This window comes from Talpa europaea, assembly GCF_964194135.1.
Source record: "Talpa europaea genome assembly, chromosome: 8".
Lineage (NCBI taxonomy): Eukaryota > Metazoa > Chordata > Mammalia > Eulipotyphla > Talpidae > Talpa > Talpa europaea.
In genome coordinates this window covers 38615191-38636227 of record NC_140075.1, presented here as the reverse complement: position 1 = coordinate 38636227, position 21037 = coordinate 38615191, and the positions used below count along the sequence as shown (strand labels likewise).

The 21037-nt window shown below is 33.0% G+C and overlaps 1 protein-coding gene across 1 annotated transcript in view; it reads left to right on the top strand.

Moving 5' to 3' along the window:
- The window catches only part of FAM227B (family with sequence similarity 227 member B), a gene marked incomplete at both ends in the record, with an annotated part of 148384 nt that overhangs the window by 5690 nt on the left and 121657 nt on the right, over positions 1 to 21037 (top strand). The window contains 6 exons of the mRNA XM_084240152.1: positions 845 to 880; positions 1621 to 1725; positions 2565 to 2663; positions 7088 to 7189; positions 10718 to 10844; positions 18650 to 18787. Coding sequence (XP_084096278.1) covers positions 845 to 880; positions 1621 to 1725; positions 2565 to 2663; positions 7088 to 7189; positions 10718 to 10844; positions 18650 to 18787 — 607 coding nt within the window. The remainder of the gene's footprint in view (positions 1 to 844; positions 881 to 1620; positions 1726 to 2564; positions 2664 to 7087; positions 7190 to 10717; positions 10845 to 18649; positions 18788 to 21037) is intronic.

Below are 21037 nucleotides of genomic sequence, written 5' to 3'. Positions count from 1 at the left end.
TCATATTTTTCTTTTTACAGTCAATATTAGTGTTGGGATTTTCACATTGTTACAAGTTATTTGAAGATTTGTTTTAATATATACATAGTACATTCTCTGGTTATTTAATAATTTATAGCATCTTATACTTACTGGTATAGATGGCCATATCAATCCTTTTTCTTTCAAAAAATTAACAGTTCTTTCTGATTACCTTTAGAATTATTTTGTCAATTAAAAATCTTTTAAAATTTAATAAGCATCCTAATTCTACCATTTACAGGTCAGTCAAATCTACCTCCTTATTTGTCATTTTAATTTTTATTTTTCAAAAAAATTAGAAAGTTCTGATTAAGTTATATTCTTCTAATTCATTAATTAATGGAATTTTTATAAATATTCTTTGTAGATCATTTTAAAAATTAACTAAAATGTGATAACCCTTTTATTGGACATTGGGTTCATTCTCGCTATCACTATTGTTTACGATTCTAAGAACATATTTGAAGCTAAAGATTGTGCATCTCCATGAATATTTTCTTAAGCTAAATTTCCAGAAGTGGAAGGACATGTCCAAAGAAGTGAAAAAATCTTACTGTTTTGATACATATTGATAAATTGTTCTCTAGAAAGGTGCCACCAATTTACATTTGTAACAAAATTTGATATTGAATTTGATGTTGAATCCTTTACCCACTCCCTTGTAGACATTTAATTGTGCTAATGTTTGCAAAGTTTATTGATTTAAATGTTAACAATTGCATATGTTTTCGTGGTAAAGTTATTTTTAAAGTTTTTATTAGCTTTCATGTTTCTATTATTATGAATTTGAAATTTAAAAATTTTTATTTTAAATGTTTTCCAGCTTTCAGATGAAATGATGACAAAGAAGAATATAGAGGTATTTAAATTTTCTGTTCTACAAGATTATATATCAAAAGTATTATGTGAGATAATAGAATATTTACAGTAATAATCATACAGCTAAAAATATAGATAGAGGCCCCAGGAAAGTTAGAAAAGGTATAGAAGTTTTCTCTTTCTTCCTAGCCCATTTCTGTATGTGTAATCTAGCTAAATTCATCATCATTTGAGTTATGTCAAAGTTATTTCTGAAAGGGCCTCCCCTGGTGGCGCAGGCTTTTGAGCACTGCGCTGTGAAGCTGTCCGCAGCCTCTGCAGCGCTGGTTTGATCCCAGCCGGCGGGCAAGGGTCCCACATGGTGCGGCAGACTTCTCCTGTCGTGCCGCTGCTCCCCTCAGCAGTGTATTTTGTCAGTCTGCCTGTTCTGCTCCCCTCTCTGTCTCTGGTGAATCCTCTCACCGTCCCGCGGATCTAGCCTGTACCCCAGTTCTTGTATGCATGAATAAACAAATATTTTTTAAAAGAAGTTATTTCCGATATATGGTTTTGTTTTGCCTTTGGATTTATTGTATAAATATGACAGGGTTCTTGGTTTCAGAAAAACAAAGATATGAACATTTTCCTCAGGATAAATATTTTTCATTTGTTTTAGTAAAAAGGAATAAAATAATTGCATTAATGAATGATTGCTAAATGTCATCTACAGTTATATGAGACTACTGTATTTAAAAGAGAAATGTAATGACTGACTGTCCTGTGATATTTCCCCCTTTGCAGGGTTCCAGCTTCTCAGGATTCAAATCAAATGAGCTTACTCGACTACCCAGACATTTGGATGCTGAACGAATTTATCTTTTTATTTTAAAAACCCATAACTTTGATGTATGTAAACATTATTTTATTTTTATTGTAAGGTAAAATTTGAGTATATGATTTAATGAATCAAAGTCTTATTTGAAGCTGTGTCAAATATGATGTGAGTAAGATTTAATCCTTTGGGCATTGAATGTGCAGGAAAGATCAGGGATGTTTAATACCCTGACCACCAGAAGAGAATGTATTAACTCTGTGTTACTAACTCAGGAGTCTGAGATAACTAATGTGTATTGGCCCCGTATGTTATGATACAGGTATTTTCCCCCTTCCTCTTTTTTGCTCTTTCATCTCAGGATATCTAACCTGGTCATATCCCAAAATAATTTATGAGAACCCTTCCTTACAACCCCACTTTTTGATGCTTTAAATATCTGGGGAATTTTGGGGCAGTATCTCTACAGGGTTGCCAACTAATAAAAACCTGCAGGCAAAAAAGTTAGCTAGATAATTGACTAGCAATTGCCAGGGTAGGATGAGGTGGTAATTGGCATTTATTTTTCATCCACATTAGAGTCAAATGGTCACCCAGCAAGGTTTCTGTTTCCTGAATGCTTAAACAATGCTCCTTGTACTCCCCACCACCCACCCACCATCCCCAGGCCCCTCCCCCACCTCTGGCAGATTTCTTTTGGATAGCTCTCTGAAATGGACTTATCCCCAGTCTTCCTATGGTTATTTCTCAACACTAAAACCCTGTAATTTCTTCTCTTAAATTTGTCCTCTGTTACCCATTAGAAGGAACAGTGTCAATCTATTGCTATTGAGTACATACTTTTTATAAAAACATTTACATTAATATTTTATAATGAATTTTAATTTGCTCTCTGTGCCTTTTTTTCCTACAGGAAAAAGTTTTTAAAATTTGGAAGACTCATTTTCTCTCACCAGCCTCTATTGCTCTTTTGCATGATTCATTTTGGTGGTGGTTTCTCCATAAATTTAAGGTATGATGATATTCTTAACCTCTTTTTTTAAGTTGTTTGCATCATAATTAATTTTTCAGTAGCAGTAATACTGGTACCAAAAAATGTTTTCCTGGATTCTTTCACAGAGTTTGTTTTTTTAGTATTTCACACAAGTTAGAAACCCTGTTTGAAATTTAAACTTCTTTCAGAAGAGTTAACATTAATATGGATTTCAAAGATTCTGGGTGTTCAGATCAGAAAAATATTAATGACAGCAAACATTATAATAATTAATAAATTAGTAGCATTATTCAACACTAAAATTTACTGATAAATATTAAACACAAAACCCACTGCAAAGCAGTGACAGTAAAAGAAGTTCCATTTGGGAAACAGTCTGAAGATCAGATGGAAAGAGAGTCTTCACTTGATTCAAAAAAATAAGAACTTTTCACTAGGATTAAAAGGAGAAATGATGGGTTTCTGGGAAACATTAAGAGAATAGAAATAAGCAGCACATGACTCTTATGTTAGAGAATATGTAAGCCTGGAAGAAGTGTTTAATACCAACATAGACTCTGAATCTGGAAGAATGGAAAATGTAGCAGCCCAGGAGATCACAGTCTGAACATCAAGGAAGCTATCCCCTCCAGAAAACCTGAAATGAACTTGACTCTCCCCCTTTATATAACTCAAGTCACCAAAAATGTTGTGGATTCTCACAGAAATTTTATAGCATGAAATTACCAATGTTATATACAAACCATCTGATTAGTGATTTATATTAGAATAGTTAATATTATAGATAAGAATGCCTGCCCTGTATTTACAATATTGTTAAGAACTAAATATTGTTAGGAAGTAGCTTACCACTTCTACAAAGGTAATTATCTAGAGAAAGTTGTGAAATAAGGAGAGCTTCATTACGTTAAAATCTCTAGACCAGGATCCCAAATTTATGATTTTCCTTAATAATAACAGAAACACAATTTTCCCACTTAAATCTTTTAGGATTATATATAATAATTTTTTGAAAGAAACATAATATAGTAATGTTCCTATTAAGGGTTTTGTCAGGCCATAATGTACAAAATGCATTAGTATTTTATTATTTTGAACAAACAGGAAAAAAAAATTTAAACAAAAATGTTAATGACCCAATCCATTTTCAGAATTATACTTGGAATAAGAAAGAGTTAAACATTTTTAAATCTTTTTTTTTAAAGATTTATTTATTATTTATTTATACAAGCACTGGGTACAGTCAGAAGCGCGGGAGGGTGAGAGAATTCACCAGAGCCAGAGCAGAGAGCAGAACAGGCAGACTGACGAAGTACACTGCTGAGGGGAGCAGCAGGCAGCAGGAGAGGTCTGCGCGCCATGTGGGACCCTTGCCGGGGGCCAGGGATCGAACCGGTGCTGCAGAGGCTGCGGGCAGCTTCGCAACCCAGTTCTTAACCACTGCGCCACAGGGGAGGCCTCATTTTTAAATCTTTAAGCAAACTATTTTCTAGGAACCATGGCTTTCTAAATTTAAAATGAAATAGTTTATTAAAACTTCAAAATATAATTTAATAACATTTCCAACATCAGTTATGATTCTGATGTTTTGAGAAGCAATATGTGATGTAGCTGAATTAGTGTTCTGCTAGTGTTTAGAGAACTAAGGGGGATGGGAGTAAATTGGTGATCCAGATTAAATTGAAGCAAACTTTCCACGTTTTAACCAGTACATTTTCTCTTTCATCTGTTTCATTTATTGTATTTAACTTAACAATTTCTTCCTAAGAGGATTCCTTGTTGAAAAAAAATACATTGAAGCAATTGAACTAGATAAATAATATCATAGATAAATAATATGAACTCTTAGGTCCCTAAATATACTAAATAAATGTGGTAGGAGGCCCATTTGTATTAGTGTCATGTGCGACTAGATCCATTCCTTGAATATTTCAGCTGTGATGCATTTTTAAATGAATATAAAACAAATAAATTTATTTTGGGGTCTGTTTTATAAAGAATAAATAGTACTGATTTTATAACTGGAATATAATAAAACCCCAAGCTACTTGTACAATTTAATTGCCAGTAGTATAATGTACAAAATGTATAATCATATTCTAGAATTTAACATGTTCTAGAATTGCTATATTATTTGCTATATTATTAATATAAAAGTGGATTTCTTCTATTTATTTCGTATAATTCCACAGCTAGTAGAAAAAAACATTGAACTTGAACCCATAAAACTGAAATTTTAAATCTAGTTTTACTGGTGTAGTTAGTGTGAGACTGGGATACTTAAGAAATCTGAGATTAACCCAGTTATTTATTTTTGTTTATATAAAAACAAAGTAAATAATAAACAGAAAAATAATACATTCTGCCTTTCCCCTAGGCTGTAGTGTATACTAAAGGTGGCATGAATAAGAAAAAAACTCAACTGTGAAATACTATATAAATACAATGTTGGAGCCTATAAAAATAAATTTAAAAGATGTAGCTTTCAAAAACAAGTTTATCCACTTAGTAAATGGTATAACCTTGAATAGTTATTTTTTCTTTAAGTCATAATTACCTAGCTTATTTGGTTGTTGGGGAGTTAAGTGAAAAAAATGCATAAAATCGTTTGTTTACATGGAAGTAGGCCTATATTGTAAGTGTACAAAGGATGCATAGAAGAAAACAGAGGCAAAACACTCCATGACATAAACTTCAGAAGCATCTCTGCAGACACATCTCCAGCAGCAAGGGAACAAAGGAGAAGATAAACAACCTGGAGCGTATCAGATCAAGTAGCTCTGTACAGTGAGAGAGACAGTGAGGAGAAATTATATCTGATAAAGGATTGTTATTGAAGGCCTGCAAAAAGTTTATGCAACTCTACAAAAGAAAACAAGCAACCCAATCACAAAATGGGCAGAATTGCTAGATAGGCACTTCTCCAAAGACACATGCGAATGGCTGCAGACAGATGAAAAATGCTCACCACTTATCATGGAAATGAAAATCAAAACCACAATAAGATATCACCTCACACCTGTGAGAATAGCCCATATCAAAAAACCGGAAGCAGTAAGTGCTGATAAGGGTGTGGAATAAAAAAGGAAACCTATTATACTGTTCGTGGGGATGTAGACTGGTCCAGCCCCTATGGAAGCAAGTGTAGAGATTCCTCAAACCACTAAAAATGGATTTATCATATGACCCAGCAATTCTGCTCGTAGCTATCTACCCAAAGGACACAAAAACACTAATTCAAAAGGAAACATGCACGCCTATGTTTTTTTCAGCACTGTTTATAATAGCCTTTTTACAATTAAAAAGATATGGAAATAACCTAGATATCCCAGGATAGATGAATGGATCAAGAAGATGTGGTATACATGCACAATGGAATACTACTTGGCAATCAAAAAAGATAAACTCATGCCATTTGTGGCAACATGGATGGGACTGCAAGGCATTATTCTAAGTGAAATGAGCCAAAAGGAGAAAGATAAAAACTGAATGGTTTCATTTATATGTGGAATATAAAAAAACAAGCATAGGATCAGACAATGACAAATAGTAAGACTGACCCTGGAGAGCAGACCATAGATCTGAGACATTAAGGGAGGGAAGAAGAAGAGTAGAAAATGGGACAGGTGATGGGGCAGGGATGGGGGAAGCAAAATGAACTATGGTGGAGGACTTTGGGTGCTTTGCTGGTAGGAAAATTATGGTGAGCTGAGAGGAGAAATCCTGTAATTTGAAAAAATAAACAAGGATGTTAAAATTAATTTTTTAAATTAAAATCAACCTAAAACAATCTGTTTGCTTAATGGAGCAAAAGTTTAGATTACTATATTAGGACTATGTTATAATATTGACATTATTTTCTATAGGTTTCTTTCTTACAACATAGGTGCTTTGTTTTCAGTATCATTTTACTAGTTTTGCCTATGGCTATCTTATTTAGTTAATGCTTGAATTTTATATCCATATACTGATAATAAAAGAGTTAGAACGGTTTGAGAACAATTGAGGGTAACCAGATCATCAGTTGCCCTTTGCATGTCCTATGATACAAGAACATATATGAATTTATCAAACATGTGTATGCTTCCTGTGTGCCATGCACTGTGCTGACAGCTTGAAATATTGACAAATATAACAAGATACTTGTCCTTATTTAATTTTATTATACCACTTTCAATTATGTATATATTACCTATGTTTGGCAAATAAGGAAACAAGAACTTAATTAACTTGCCCAGGGTAATGCAGATAATGAATAAGAGAAACATCATTAAAATTTGGGTCTACACAATTCTGAAACCCATGTTCATTCCACTATAGCAATCGATACAATCTTTAAGAATAGATAAAATTGCTGATATAAGCAAGTAAATTCCAATTTTTTAAATTGTAACAGTAATAATTTTAATTACATACATGTTTTATTTTTATTTTTTTTTAAGCCTGACAGACAAAATCAAGATTTCTTGTTTGATAGAATTTCAGAAAGTTATGTGATTCTCTTCATGAGCATACCAGTAAGTCGAAAGGATGCATTCTTTCAAGTAAGCATAGAAATTAACTGGTTATACTAATTAATTTTAAAGCTACTGAAACAGAAAATAGTTATTTACATATCTGATAACATATTTTGTTACTTTGAAAGCAAAATTTCCTGAATATAGTGATATGAATTTTAAAAAGTTATGCTCCCCCTCAGAATACATTAATCCCTTACATAGGAGTCTTATAGTCTCTTTGTGGTATAGGTATTTTGTTTACAAATTAATAATTTGAAGACTATTAACTATCTTATATTTTTATATAAGATAGCTTTTTCTACTTATAGACATATTTATTATTTTCTTTTATTGTATCATATATCTTTTGATCTGTTTAAGAGGACTTAACAAGTTTATATTATGCCTAAGGACTAAGCACCTTTACAGTAAAGAAAAATGTACAAAATTTTTAATCAACTGTCAGTATAACAACAACAAAAATAAAACTAATGAATATAGTTAAATTATTTCCTTCAATAATGTGAAATGAAGATATGTAGGAATTTTATAAGTTAAATATCTAGCAGCTCAAAGCAAAAAACACATTCAAGCTACTTTTTTGTGCTGACATCTATAAATCAGAATACAAATATGTTGGAGTTAGGAAATGTTTTCATGAGTTAAACCTAAAACAAAAAGTTAATTTTCATTTTCACAATAAAAATATAAACAAACCTTAATTGTCAAATATTCATGGTTAGTCTTGATAGGTCTTACTTAGAAATATATACATTCATTGTCATGGAAGGAAACCAGTAATGGCCTGGGAATAAGAAGACTTGGCCTCATGTCCAGAATATGCTATCAATTACCTTTGGTGATATTGGCAAGACATTAATCTCTCAAGTTTATAGCTGGGTTATCTAGCAGATGGAGAGGTTGATTTTTTCCCATGATTCATAAATTGTTTTGTAGGATGGTGTTCTAAAAGAATAGACCCGGATTTTCTCTAACATTGAACTTTTTTTTTTCATATTTGCAGGAAAAACCTAGTGGTTAGGATTTTGGGAAATTGTATTGTCTAGAAATAACAAAAAATGTTTTTCCTAACCATAATCTTTTACCTAGTCTATACTTTTGTGGTGAGTGTGCCTAGCCTCTTTGCATGGCTTAATAAAAGCAAGCATCCTTTTGACATAGGGTGCTGAAGAAAAGACTGAGAGGCCTATTTCAGATGGACAAAAAGGAAAGTAGTGAGAGGCCTATTAATATGGGCAAAAAAGAAAGTAGTGACACCACTACATAGTCTCCATTCGCCAGCTTCTCATCATACATGTAGTCTGATGTTCTTCTCTGGAATAGATGTACCTTTCGATAGATTATTTATAACCTTTCTCAAATCATGACTTGACTTTTTTTCTGAGTCCCTATTTTGAGCTTTTTCCAAAGAAATATTAGAAGTTGTTTAAACAAGGTTAGAACCTCATTTGAGAACAAACTAGATGTGCATCTTAGTGATTCAATCCCTCAAGCTGTGTTTGATCTTATATTTCTTTCCCTTGTTCTATGCTTGAGAACTAGGCCTCCTATAGATCTGTCCCTCCAGAGTTTTTTAGTGGAAGTGGAGCCTCATCTCTCGTTGGCCAAGTTTCATTGTTTTTAATTCATTCAGATAAGTGGGGGGGTTATTACTACTGGTTTATTAGTTAAGAAAAGAAATGTATTAATATTAAGAATCAAGAAATTATCTTCAGGCCCCACTATTAAGCACAAAATTAAATTAATCCATGCAAATTTGGTGTAGATTTTACTTCTTTCTTCCAATATCATATAATATATTGCTTAAGAAAATTTCCTTGAAATTTAGGAAAATCTTTTTTCTTATATCTCCTAAAGATGAAATATTCACAGAAATTTTTAGAAGTTTCCCTTACCTTGTTCAGCACTTTGATTTTAATCATCAGTATCATCATATGCGTGATTTTACATACCACAAATATAGTATGTGGTTGTTTCTGTTAGTAAAATGTTAGTAAAAAATGTTTATTCAATAAAATTAAACATATAATGTTTTAAGACAGTCTCACGCACCGTGCCCAAAAAATAATGGAGTTGTTCAAAGAATACCATTACTTACCAGCAAAATTAAGTACAACTGGATTAACTAAAAATCGATTCCTTTTTCTATGTTATTCTACCCAGAGACCTCCCCTCTTTCTCAGTTTTTAATGCTGGGGCCATGCTTGCGGGCTGGTCAGCACCAGCACAAGTTCTGTGAAGTAGAAAGATGTTTTTGGCTTAAACGGTGGGGATAAAGGCAGAAAGTAAAGGATAGTGTGGCTAGAGCTTATGAATGGAACCCAGTCACAGGCTGGCTATTGTTGCTGTAACAAAGTATCATAAACTTTGTGACTTAAAATAACAGAAATTCAATATCTTAAAAATATAGAAACTCAGTGTCTAAAATGAGTTTTATGGGGCAAAAATCAAGTGTCAACAAGGCTAGTTTGTTTAGGACATACCAGGTGAGAATCTTCTTCTTAGCTCTTCTATCTTCTGGTGTCTGCCAGCAGTCCTTGGCTTCTGGTCCTATCATTCCAGTCTCTGCTTCTGCCATCATGTTACCTTTTCCTATTTCATAGTAAAATTTTACTCAGCCTCTTTCTTCTAAGGACACATGTGATTACATTTAGATCCACTAGAGAATCCAAGATAATCTTCCTGTCTCAATATCTTTAAGTAATGACATCTGCAAAGCCATTTTGCTGTATAAATTAACATTTACAGGTTCCAGGGACTTGGACATTGACCTCTAAAGCCTTTCCAATTCTAAACTTTTACATTATTAATGGCTAAATGTTTGATTCATACATATGTGAATGCAGAGCACCAAAATAGATTTTTAAAATACTTAATATAAAAATATATCTTTCTATGTTTACTCATTCCCTGAGATGAATTTAGGGACCTAGGCATTTTAACTCATAGAATACTGGTAGTATAGAATACTTCTTGATACCTGATCATTGTTTTATTATACAAACAATACAATAGTTCTTAAATATATTAACTCACCTAAACAGGCTTAAATTATTTAGAAATAAGCTTTTTATTCTCACCACAAATATATAATTATGTAACAACAAAGGTGTTAGCTAACACTATGGTGATAATTTTGTTCCAATATATAAGTGTATTAAGTCAACAAGTAACACCTTAAACTTACATAATGTTGTCTGCCAATTTATTTCAGTTAATACCTATGTATACTTTTTATTGTAATTAACTGTAGATTTCACATTCTAATAGAGGATGACAGAAAAGTTAAATGAAATAAGTGTATAATATCAAACATTATCTTGACTTCATCTTTTATCCAACTTAAAATTTTTTCACAAATTGCTAACAAATAGCCAGGTTGACTGACTATTTCCAACTCTGCTTTGTTCATGTTCCTCAGTTAGAAACACAAAGAGGTAATAAATAGCTAAAAGCAAGCTATAAGAAAAAGGGATGTTTCACAAACTTAATTCTTTGGTAGCTGAGACAGTATATAAAATATTATATTTTTTAAATGGCTTATTTTGGTAGGTGTATCCTGATTGTTTGGCACAAGCTATCTATGCAACGTTTCAGGAAGCATTTCCAGAATCCAGTAATCTCTTTAATGATGAATTTAAAGAAGATCTAGGGAATAACATTTCTCTTTGGTTGACAGGTATGAATATGTCATTTTAGCACTGGTCAATATTTTGGTTCCTAAAACTTTTGGATTGTTGTATTTCATTTATTCCAGTAAAAAAAAAAGTAGTATTTTTGCCTTATAAAACATTCCATATTGATTATTATGATTTAAAATAATATGATCATTTTGCTCTGAAAAATTTTTGCTATACCAAAATAAATTTTTTCAGAAGTCAAATACTTTTATAGCCAGTAAAATTATTATAGAAAAGTGAATTGTCATAGAAAGTCATGCTATAAATATGTCATATTTGGAAGAAAATATTTTAAACTGCTTTTGGAATACTGCTGACATTCTCTTTTTATTGAGTTAATGTTGGTATATTGTTGTTTGTTTTGGGGAGTATAGGATCCCCCCATATTTCAGGTAATTTTCATAGTGCTGACATTTTATGGCAAATAATATTGGGTATATTCTAGAAATAACTGGGTTCCTCACAATACATACAATCAGTCATTAATCAAGGATATGTTTTATGAACCATATGATATAAGTGCACAGGAATGGAAGGACTGAAATGCTGAAGAAAAATAAAATTCTAACCTAGAGCATTTTACTAGAGATTTAGGCTCTTGGGTTTAAAACTAAGATGTAGTTTCATGTTCCTGGAATGACATTCCCATATTTTTTTTTCTAACTCTATTTTACTATTATAGACTATTTTACTATTATAAAGTTTTATAAATTTTTCAGCCCAAATTTTGACTGATCTTTTAAAAGTTTTGTGTCAATACTTGGGAAGCATTCTATAATAAAATGTTTCATATTTTATGGAGAGAGCCTTTGAGAAGTAAAGATTAGAAAATAACCCTGAGACCTTCCTCCCTCATCAATAGAGAGACAACATTCTCTTAATTAAGGAGAAAAATCCAACAAATTCAAGCAAAAAAAGGGATTAAACATAGCATTCTTACAGAGATACTATAAAAAAAGTGATGCCTCTCAAAAAAAGACATACAGATGGTCAACAGATACATAAAAAAAAATGCTCAACATCACTTATTATTCATGAAATACAAATCAAAACCACAGTGATACCACCTGGTACCTGTGAGAGTGGCCTATATCAAAAAGACCAGAAACATCAAGTTTGGCAAAGTTGTGGAGAAAAGGAATTCTTGGGCATTGTTAGAAATGTAAATTAGTGATGCCTCTATGGAAAATGGTATGGAGATACCTTAAAAAACTAAAAGTAGCAGATACACTGCTAGGTATTTGTCCAAAGAATATGAAAACACTAATTTGAAAAGAAATATGCATTTCTGTGTTTCTTGCAATAATAGTCATAATAGCCAAGGTAATGAAAACAACCTAAAAGTTCATCCACAGATGACTAGATAGAAGTTTTCAGATATATACTTAATAGGATACTATTTAGCTATTTTAAAAGATGAAATATTGCCTCTCATGACAGCATGCGTGGAACTTGAGGTGATTATGCTTATGCTAACCTACGAAAGTCAGAAAGTGAAAGACAAATACCAGATGGTTTCCCTGTTATGTGGATTATAAATAAGTAAAGCAAATCAACTAAAAAAACACAACAAATATGACTCTCAGAAATATATTGAGTTTACCAGAGGGGAAGATTTAAGGAGATATGGGTATACGGGGTCAATTTGATGATGGTGAATGGCACTAGAATGGTGGTAGTGGGGTTGTGTGGTAAATATACACATATCAAGATGTGAAGCTGTACTCCCCAAACTTCGTAGTATTGTAAACCAATGGTTAAGTCAATGAAAATTTTATGAAAAAAAAATTGATGAAAAATCTAACAACTTTCCAACAAATCTGTTATAGATTGAATTGTCTTCCCCCATCCTAAGTTCATTATGTTGAAGTCCAAATCCCCAGAAGACCTCAGAATGTTACTGTAGATGGATATAGATATTTAAAGAAGATATTTAAAGAAGTAATTAGGCTTTAGTGAAGTCGTATGAGCGAGTCCTCAATGTAATATGACTGGTGTCCTTTTAAAATTAGAGGCACTAAGGTTGTGTGCAAAGAGAGAAAAGGCCATGTGAGGACATAGGAAAACAAGCATCTGCAAGCCAAGGAGAAAGACCTCAGGAGAAACCAAACTGTCACACCTGGAGCTTAGCTTTAGTTTCCAGAACTGTGATTTTAAAAAAAATTTCTGTTGTATAGGTCTTCCAGTTTGTAATGTTTTATTATGACTACCTTTAGCAAACTAATACGATTTTTAAAATTCTTTTCTAAGTTCACCTTCATTACAATATTGAACAGAAATGGTTGAAATGAAAACTCCTTGTCTTTTCCTGAACTCAGTGGGAAATTATTCAATATTTCACAGTAATTTTCAGGTACACTATAGGGTTGTTTGGAAGATAATTTATATCCAATTAAGGAAGTTCTCTTAGTTTCCTAAGAGTTTTTAATATAAATATTGTCAAATCCCTTTTCTACATCTATTGAGACAGTTATATATTTTATTTTATTTTATTCTATTAATAGGAGCTAGTCCTTCCATAGTTTTTCTTTTCTAGTGGTTTTAATTGGAAGTTCTGACATATTTCTCTTCACGCATAATCTTTAGTTTCTACTTACTAACTCGTTAAAAGATTTCATTGAAATTTTTATTGCGATGATGCTATATTTACAAATCAGTTTAGGAAGAAAGGACATTTTTATGATATTGTCTTACCTTACTAAGAAAAGGGAATGTCTTTCCCATTTGTTTTAGTCTACTTGGGTGTGTCTCAGTGTTTCAAAGTTGTATTTATTTTTGTACAGTTCTTGTTAAGTTTACTTCCCAATGTTTAATCTTCCCATATAGTGTATTTGCAAGTGGATATTCCTTACCATTATGTCTGCTAACTGGATATTCTTTGATATATAAACATCATTAGTTTTGTGTGTGTAAATTTTATAAGCCATCATCTTTTTGAGTCCTTTTGTCTAGACTGTATCAAGTGAAGGTTGTTGTTAGAGAAAAAGAATTTTGCTTGTTTAGGCTTTTCCATTTACAAATCATGTCATCTGCTAACATAGTTTTAATAAATATTTTCCAATTCTAGTGCTTATTTATTTTCTTTTTTAATTATTTATTTATTTTTTACATCATTGTTCATTTTTAAACAATATTTGCTTCCCCCCATCAGGTGTAGTCCCCATAGAATTTCCTTCACCAAGGCACCAGTGCACCATCACCACAGTCCCTGTATTCCTCCCTCCTTCCCTCTCATCCCTCTCCCTCCTCCTCCCCTGCAGGATGTCTCTGATTTATAATTGTCAGTTTTTGTTTTGTTGTGTTTTGTACTGTTATTATTTTTTTACCCTAATGTCTTCTTTGGTTCCCCTGTATTCCTCCCTGTGCCCCTATGTTTATTGCAGCACTATTTATAATAAGTAAAACCTGAAAACAACCCAAATGCCCCCAAATAGATGACTGGATCAAGAAGATATGGTATATATACGCAATGGAATATTACTCAGCAATCAAAAATGATAAACTCATGTCATTCACAGCAAAATATTGAATGGTTTCACTAATAGTATTAAATTTATTTTCTTAAGTCATTGTTCATTTTTGTAGAGTATTTGATTTCTCCCCTCAGGAGTAGTCCACCTTAGCACCCGTGATCCATCACCATAATTCCTTAGTACTGTTCCCTCCCCTGTTTTGATCCCTCTCACTCTCACTCTCTTGCTATGTGACTCTATGTGATCTATGGCCAGCTTGCAAATTTAGTCCTTATTTTTTTTTTACCTTTTGTTTAGTTTCTTTATATGCCACATATAAATTAAACCATGCAACATTTATCTTTTTCCTTCTGACTTATTTCACTTAACACAATCCCTTCCAGGTCCAGCCATGTTGCTGAAGATGGCATGAATTTATCTTTTTTGATTGCTGAGTAGTATTCCATTGTGTTTACTTTTTGATCCGTTCTTCTGTTTGGGTGCATTTGGGTTGTTTCCATATCTTAGCCATTGTAAAAAATGCTGCAATAAACACAGGGGTGCAGTTTTCCATTTCAATTAGTGTTTTGTGTTCTTTGGTAGGTAACTAGGAGTGGAGTTTCTGGATCATATGGTAGAACCATTTTTAGTGTTTTGAGGATCCTTGATAATAAGTTTAGTGTCTTAAGGATACTTGATAATAAATGATGTTGAACATTTTTTATACACCTGTTGGCAATTTGCATTTCTTCTTTGGAAAATTGTCTTTTTAGCTCTTCTACCCATTTTTTTGACTGGGTTGTTTGCCATTTTTGTTGAGTTGTATAAGCTCTTTGTAGATCTTTGATATCATTCCCTTATTAGCTGTGCAAATATCAGGTGTGCAAGCATTTTCTCCTATTCAGTGGGATGCTTCCTCATTTTGGTTACTGTTTCTTTTACTGTACAGAAGCTTTTCAGTTTAATGTAGTCTCAGCTGTTTACCTTATGTTCCCCTTACATCTGGAGACTAGTCCTCAAATATGTTTCTGAGTTTTACATCATGGAGTGTTTTGCTTAAGTTTTCTTCTGTGTATTTTATGGTTTCAAGTCTTTTATCTATTTTGAGTTGATTTTTGTATGTAGTATGAGATAGTCTAGTTCATTCTTTTGCATGTGGCAGTCCAGTTTTCCCAGCACCATTTACTCAAGAGGCTTTCCTTATTCCACTGTGTATTCTTTGTTCCTTTGTCATTTATTAGTTGACCATATTTGTGTGGTTTTATTTCTGGGCTTTCAATTCGATTCCATTGGGTCTCTGTGTCTATTTTTGTTCCAATACCATGCTGGTTTTATTATTATGACTTTGTGGTATAGTTTGAAGTCGGAGTGTAATGCCTCCCTTCTTCCCCCTTTCAGTCAGGAGAGCTTTGGCTATTTGGAGTTTTTTTGTAATTCTGTATGAATTTCATTAATATTTGTTCCATTTATTTGAAAAATATCATTGAGTTTTTTTATTGGAATTGCATTGAATCTTAATTGCTTTTGGTAGGATGGTCATTTTGATAATGTTAATTCTTCCAAATCATGAGCAAGGAATGTCTTTCTATTACTTTATGTTTTCTTCTATTTCTTTTAACAGTGTTTTGTAACTTTCTTTTTATAGGTTTTCCACCTCTTTAGGTTTATTGCCAGGTATTTAAATTTTTTTTTTTTTTGGTGTAGCTTTAAATGGGATGGTTTTTGTAATTTCTTCCTCTTCAGACTTACTGTTTTTATATAGGAAGGCTTCTTATTTTTGTGTATTGATTTTGTATCCTGCTACTTTACTAAACTGGTTTATTTTGATTAGTTATTCTGTGGATATTTTTAGGGTTCTCTTGATATATTATCATATCATCTGCAAATTATGATAATTTTACTTTTACTTTCCCAATTTGGAATCATTTTATGTTTTTCTCTTCTCTAATTGTTCTAGCTAGGACTTCCAGTATTATATTGAAAAGCAGGGGTGAGAGTTGCCATCCTCTCTTGTTCCAGATCTTAATGGGAAGGCTTTCAGTTTTTCACCATTAATAATGTTAGCTGTGGATTTATCATATATGGCTTTTATTATGTTAATATACGTTCCTTTTATCCTGAGTTTTTCTAGGTCCTTCAGTACAACTGAAGGCTGAACTTTATCTTGGTGTATAAGCCTTTTGATGAATTGTTTGATTTGTTGTGCTAAGATTTTATTGAGGATTTTAACATATGTGCTCATTAGGAATATTAGTTTGTAGTTTTCTTTTGTGTTGTTATTGTTTGGTTTTCATATTAATATAATATTAGCTTTGTAAAATGTTTTGGTAGTATTCCTTCTTTCTCATTTTTTTGGAAGAGTTTGTAGGATAGGCACCATCTTTGAATGTTTGTGAAGACATCAGTCCCGGGCTTTTGTTTTGGGGTAGTATTTTGATTACCGTTTCAACTTCACTGCTTGTAATTGGTTTAAGTTTTCTATTTCTCCTTTTTTCAGTTTTGGGTGATTCTATAATTCTAAGAATTTGTCCATCTCATATATATTGTTGCATTTGTTTGCATATAAATGTTCATATCTATATTTTGGATTTCTGCTGTGTCTTTTGTAATTTCCCCTCTTTCATTATGATCCTATTTACTTGAGTTTTCTCCTTTTTCATTGTAAGCCTAGCTAGAGGTTTGTCTATTTTGTTTATTTTTTCAAGCAACCAACTTTTGCTTTCATTGATCTTTTGAATGGTCTTTTTTAATTTCTGTTTCAGTTATTTCTCCTTTAATTTGTACTATTTCCTTTCTTCTACCGACTTTGGTTTTTTTTCATTATTCTTTTTCTAGTTTCTGGAGATGGGAGATTAGATTGTTTCTTTGGGTTCTGTGTTGCTTCTTGATGTGGGCCTGTGTTGCTATATACTTTCCTCTTAATACTGCTTTTGCTGTGTCCCATACATTCTGGAAGGTTGTGTCCTCATTGTCATTTATATCAAGATATTTTTTAATTTCTTCTTTGATTTCCTCATTGAACAAGTAGTCTTTCAACGCTGTGTTGTTCAGTCTCCATGTAATGTGGGAGCTCCTTTCTTTCTTTTCATAGTTGATTTCTAGTTTGATGGCTTTATTGTCAGAGAAGATAATTGGTATTTCAGTCTTCATGTACTTCTTGATGTTTGTCTTGTGATCCATATTTGATTGATGTTGGATACTGATCTGTGTTGTCTTGAGAAAATGTGTATTTATTTTGGGGGGAGGAGGGTGCAGTGTCCTGTAAATATCTGTTAGGTCCATGTGGTCTAGATCTTTATTTAGGGCTATTGTGTCCTTGTTTATTTTCTGTCTCACTGATCTATCCGTTAGTGAGAGTGGGGTGTTGAAGTCTCCTACCACATATGTATTTTCTCCAGTGTCTGTTTTCAGAGATGATAGTAATTGTCTAATGTGTTTTGATCTTCCCTCATTTGGTGATTATAAAGTGATGAGTGTTATGTCTTCCTGATGTATTGTCCCCTTGGTCATTATATAGTGTCCATCTATGTCTCTTGTCATCCACTTTAGCTTGTCTTTTGTGGAGGGCCATTTGTAGAATTGATTTCCAACCCAGATAGGGAAAATTTTAGAACAATAATCACTTATACTCAGAGACAGTTATGTTAATATTTAGGCTGACACCACACAGACGTTTAAGGTAAAGTTGTTCTTCACATGAAAACATGAATGCCTGGCCTCCCTGGTGGTGCAGGCAGTTGAGCACAGCACTGTGAAGCTGTCCACAGCTTCTGCAGTGTTGGTTCAATCCCCACTGGCCACGGAGATACCCACATGGCACAGCAGACCTCTCCTGTCTCACCCGCTGCTCCCCTCAGCAGTGTATTTCAGTCAATCTGCCTGTTCTGTTCCCCACTCTGTCTCTGGTGAATCCTCTCACCCCCTGCACCTCTGGCCCGTACCCTGGTTCTTCTATAAAGAAATAAATCTTTTAAAAAAATGAATGCCTTTCTATGTAAAAAGATATTTACAAGATAACTGTTAATGAATACTTCATAATACACTATATAGATTATTATTGTTGAATATTTTTAGATCCCTTCTATGTTTTCACATTAATTAACTTCCAGTGTTCCATGTATGAACTTAATTTATAACTGGAATCATAAGGTGATAGTGAGTTTTAGCTCATCTAATTGTTTCGTAAAGTAAGATATTAATATTTCTATATAGACTATTCCTCACTTGACATTTAAGATAGTGATAGTTTTCACAGGATTCTTGTTAAGATGAAATGTGTAATGCTTTGCCAAATTAAAAGATATTTTCAAAATCCTAATTTCTTTGGCTAAATGTACATTTTGTATTAATAGGTTTAAGGCCTCAAAAAGGTTTTTGGACCCACTGGAAACTAAGTGAACTCTCCACAACAACCATACATGGTAGCAAGAAAGTACCTTCAAAATCTCTATTGGACAGTATACTACAGAGTCAAGAGCGCATAACAACTTGTAAGTAAATTCATTGTAAATTACAGAATGGAGTATATAGCCAAAATCCAGTATATTAAGTTATTTGTCACCATTTTCCAATGTCTTATTCTTTGATGATTGTCTTAAAATAGTATTTGATTTTCAGGTTGAGATTTGATGGTGTTTTGAATATTGCGTTAGATTTTAGTTTTCTTTATAAAAGTAATACATGCTTAAGTCCTTTCCCCATTTGCCCATTACTGTATTTATATATAGACTTCTAGTAACTTTTCAAGTAACTACAAATAGTCTTACTTTTTGACTATATTACTAACTTATTAATAATGTGTTTTGACAATAGATAAATTTTAAATTTTTATTCAATAAATTTAAATGTTTTCCATAGAATCTCAGTTTTGTGGTATGTCAGGGCTGACTTGCCTATTATTATGAAAACATCTACCTGGTTTTTCTTTTTTAGTTTCTTAATATAGTAAATTACATTTATTGATTTTCAGATGTAAGTCAGCCTTGCATTCCTGGGATAAATCCCATTTGGCCACCAAATATTAGCCTTTTTTTATCTACTACTGTGTTCAGTTTGTTAAAATTTTGGGTTTTTTCCTGTATTATCCTGTCTCACTTTTGTAATAAGTGTAATGTTTCCTCCTCTTCTCCTTTCCAAAAGAGTTAGTATAAAATTGATATTTATTCTTTTTTTCATATGGGATAGAATTCACCAATGAAGCCATCTAGGTCAGAAATTTTCTCTGTGGGACAGCTTTTGACTATAAATTCAATTTTTGAAATAGATATAATGCTATTCAAATGATCAGTCTCCATGAGTGAAGTTTGTAATCTAGTTACTTAGAAATGTTTTGATTTATTTGAGGCTTACTTTTAAATAGAAGCAGAGAAATCTTTTATCTAGGTCTAACTTGCTTCTTTACTAAGTTAATACCATTTTTAGTATCCTACCTCATATTTTGTATATAGGAAGTTTTTCATCTAGCTGTCTGAAACATGAACTTTGTGTAAGCTCCAAGCATTGTTCTGTCTTCTTTCAGTGGTTCTATGCCAACCTCAGGCAAAGATTCAAGGATAACTTTCCAAACATCTCCAGAATGTTTTCTCATGTCAGTCTGTCTTCTTTACATTATACTCACCTATAATTTTAGATGGTCTTGGCCTTTCTGATTACTAAGTTTTATTTTCTCAACACAGTGATACCTCTGGTTTCTGCACAGATTCCCATTCCTTGCGTGATAGCCTAAAAGTTCTTTTTTAGATAAAAGATGAGATAATTGAAGAGCTACCCCATTTGTTTCTCTTATGGATTTACAGTCCTGTGCTACATATTTTCCAATATCTGAAAATCATTGTTTTTGGTTCTGGAGGAGGTCAGGGGTTCTAAGATAAGGCCTGGCACCTTGTCAGGTGAGGAAATATGGAGCCCACAAGGATATAAACAAAAACTTGTGGAGTGAAATGTTGCTGAAATGGAAGTCTTGCAGATGGGATTAGCAATGAGAAACACATGGAGAGAGCTAGAGCTGACTTCTAGAACCTAAAGCCAGGAGCATACATTTGAGCATTGAAAGCAGTGCCTGAGCAGTGGAAATCTTCTTAAACTATATGCCCTAACACAGATGCTTCTCTTTCTTCATAAAATGAAAGTCAGGCATGTAAATTTATACAAAAAGCTAAAGAGGCATTATTTGTCCCCATTGGAATGGTGGATTTTGCAGCAATTGTTGCGTATGAATTCTACAAATTGAAGAGCAGAGGAAATACTCAACATGCCATTCACCTGTTCCACATACATATGGCAGCCCAAGGTTCTGTTGGGCTATTCCATGTATCAGGAATTCTGGTCCAAACCTAAACCTTAGAAATGATGCGGGCCTCCCTGGTGGTACAGGCAGTTGAGCGCAGCACTTTCAAGCTGTCAGCAGCCTCCTGCAGTGCAGGTTCGATCTCTACTGGCCTGGGAGATACCCACATGGCACAGCAGACCTCTCCTGTCTCGCCCACTGCTCCCCTCAGCAGTGTATTTCAGTAAGTCTACCTGTTCTGTTCCCTGCTCTGTCTCTGGTGAATCCTCTCACCCTCTCGCACATCTGGCCTGTACCCTGGTTCTTGCATGTTTAAATAAATCTATTTTTAAAAAAAGAAGAAGAGATGCCTCTTGGCTTTGGTGGTACTCACTTTAGTTATGTATTTTTTTAATTTATTTATTTTTATAAAATTGTATAAAAATAGGGCCTCCCCTGGTGGCTCAGTGGTTGA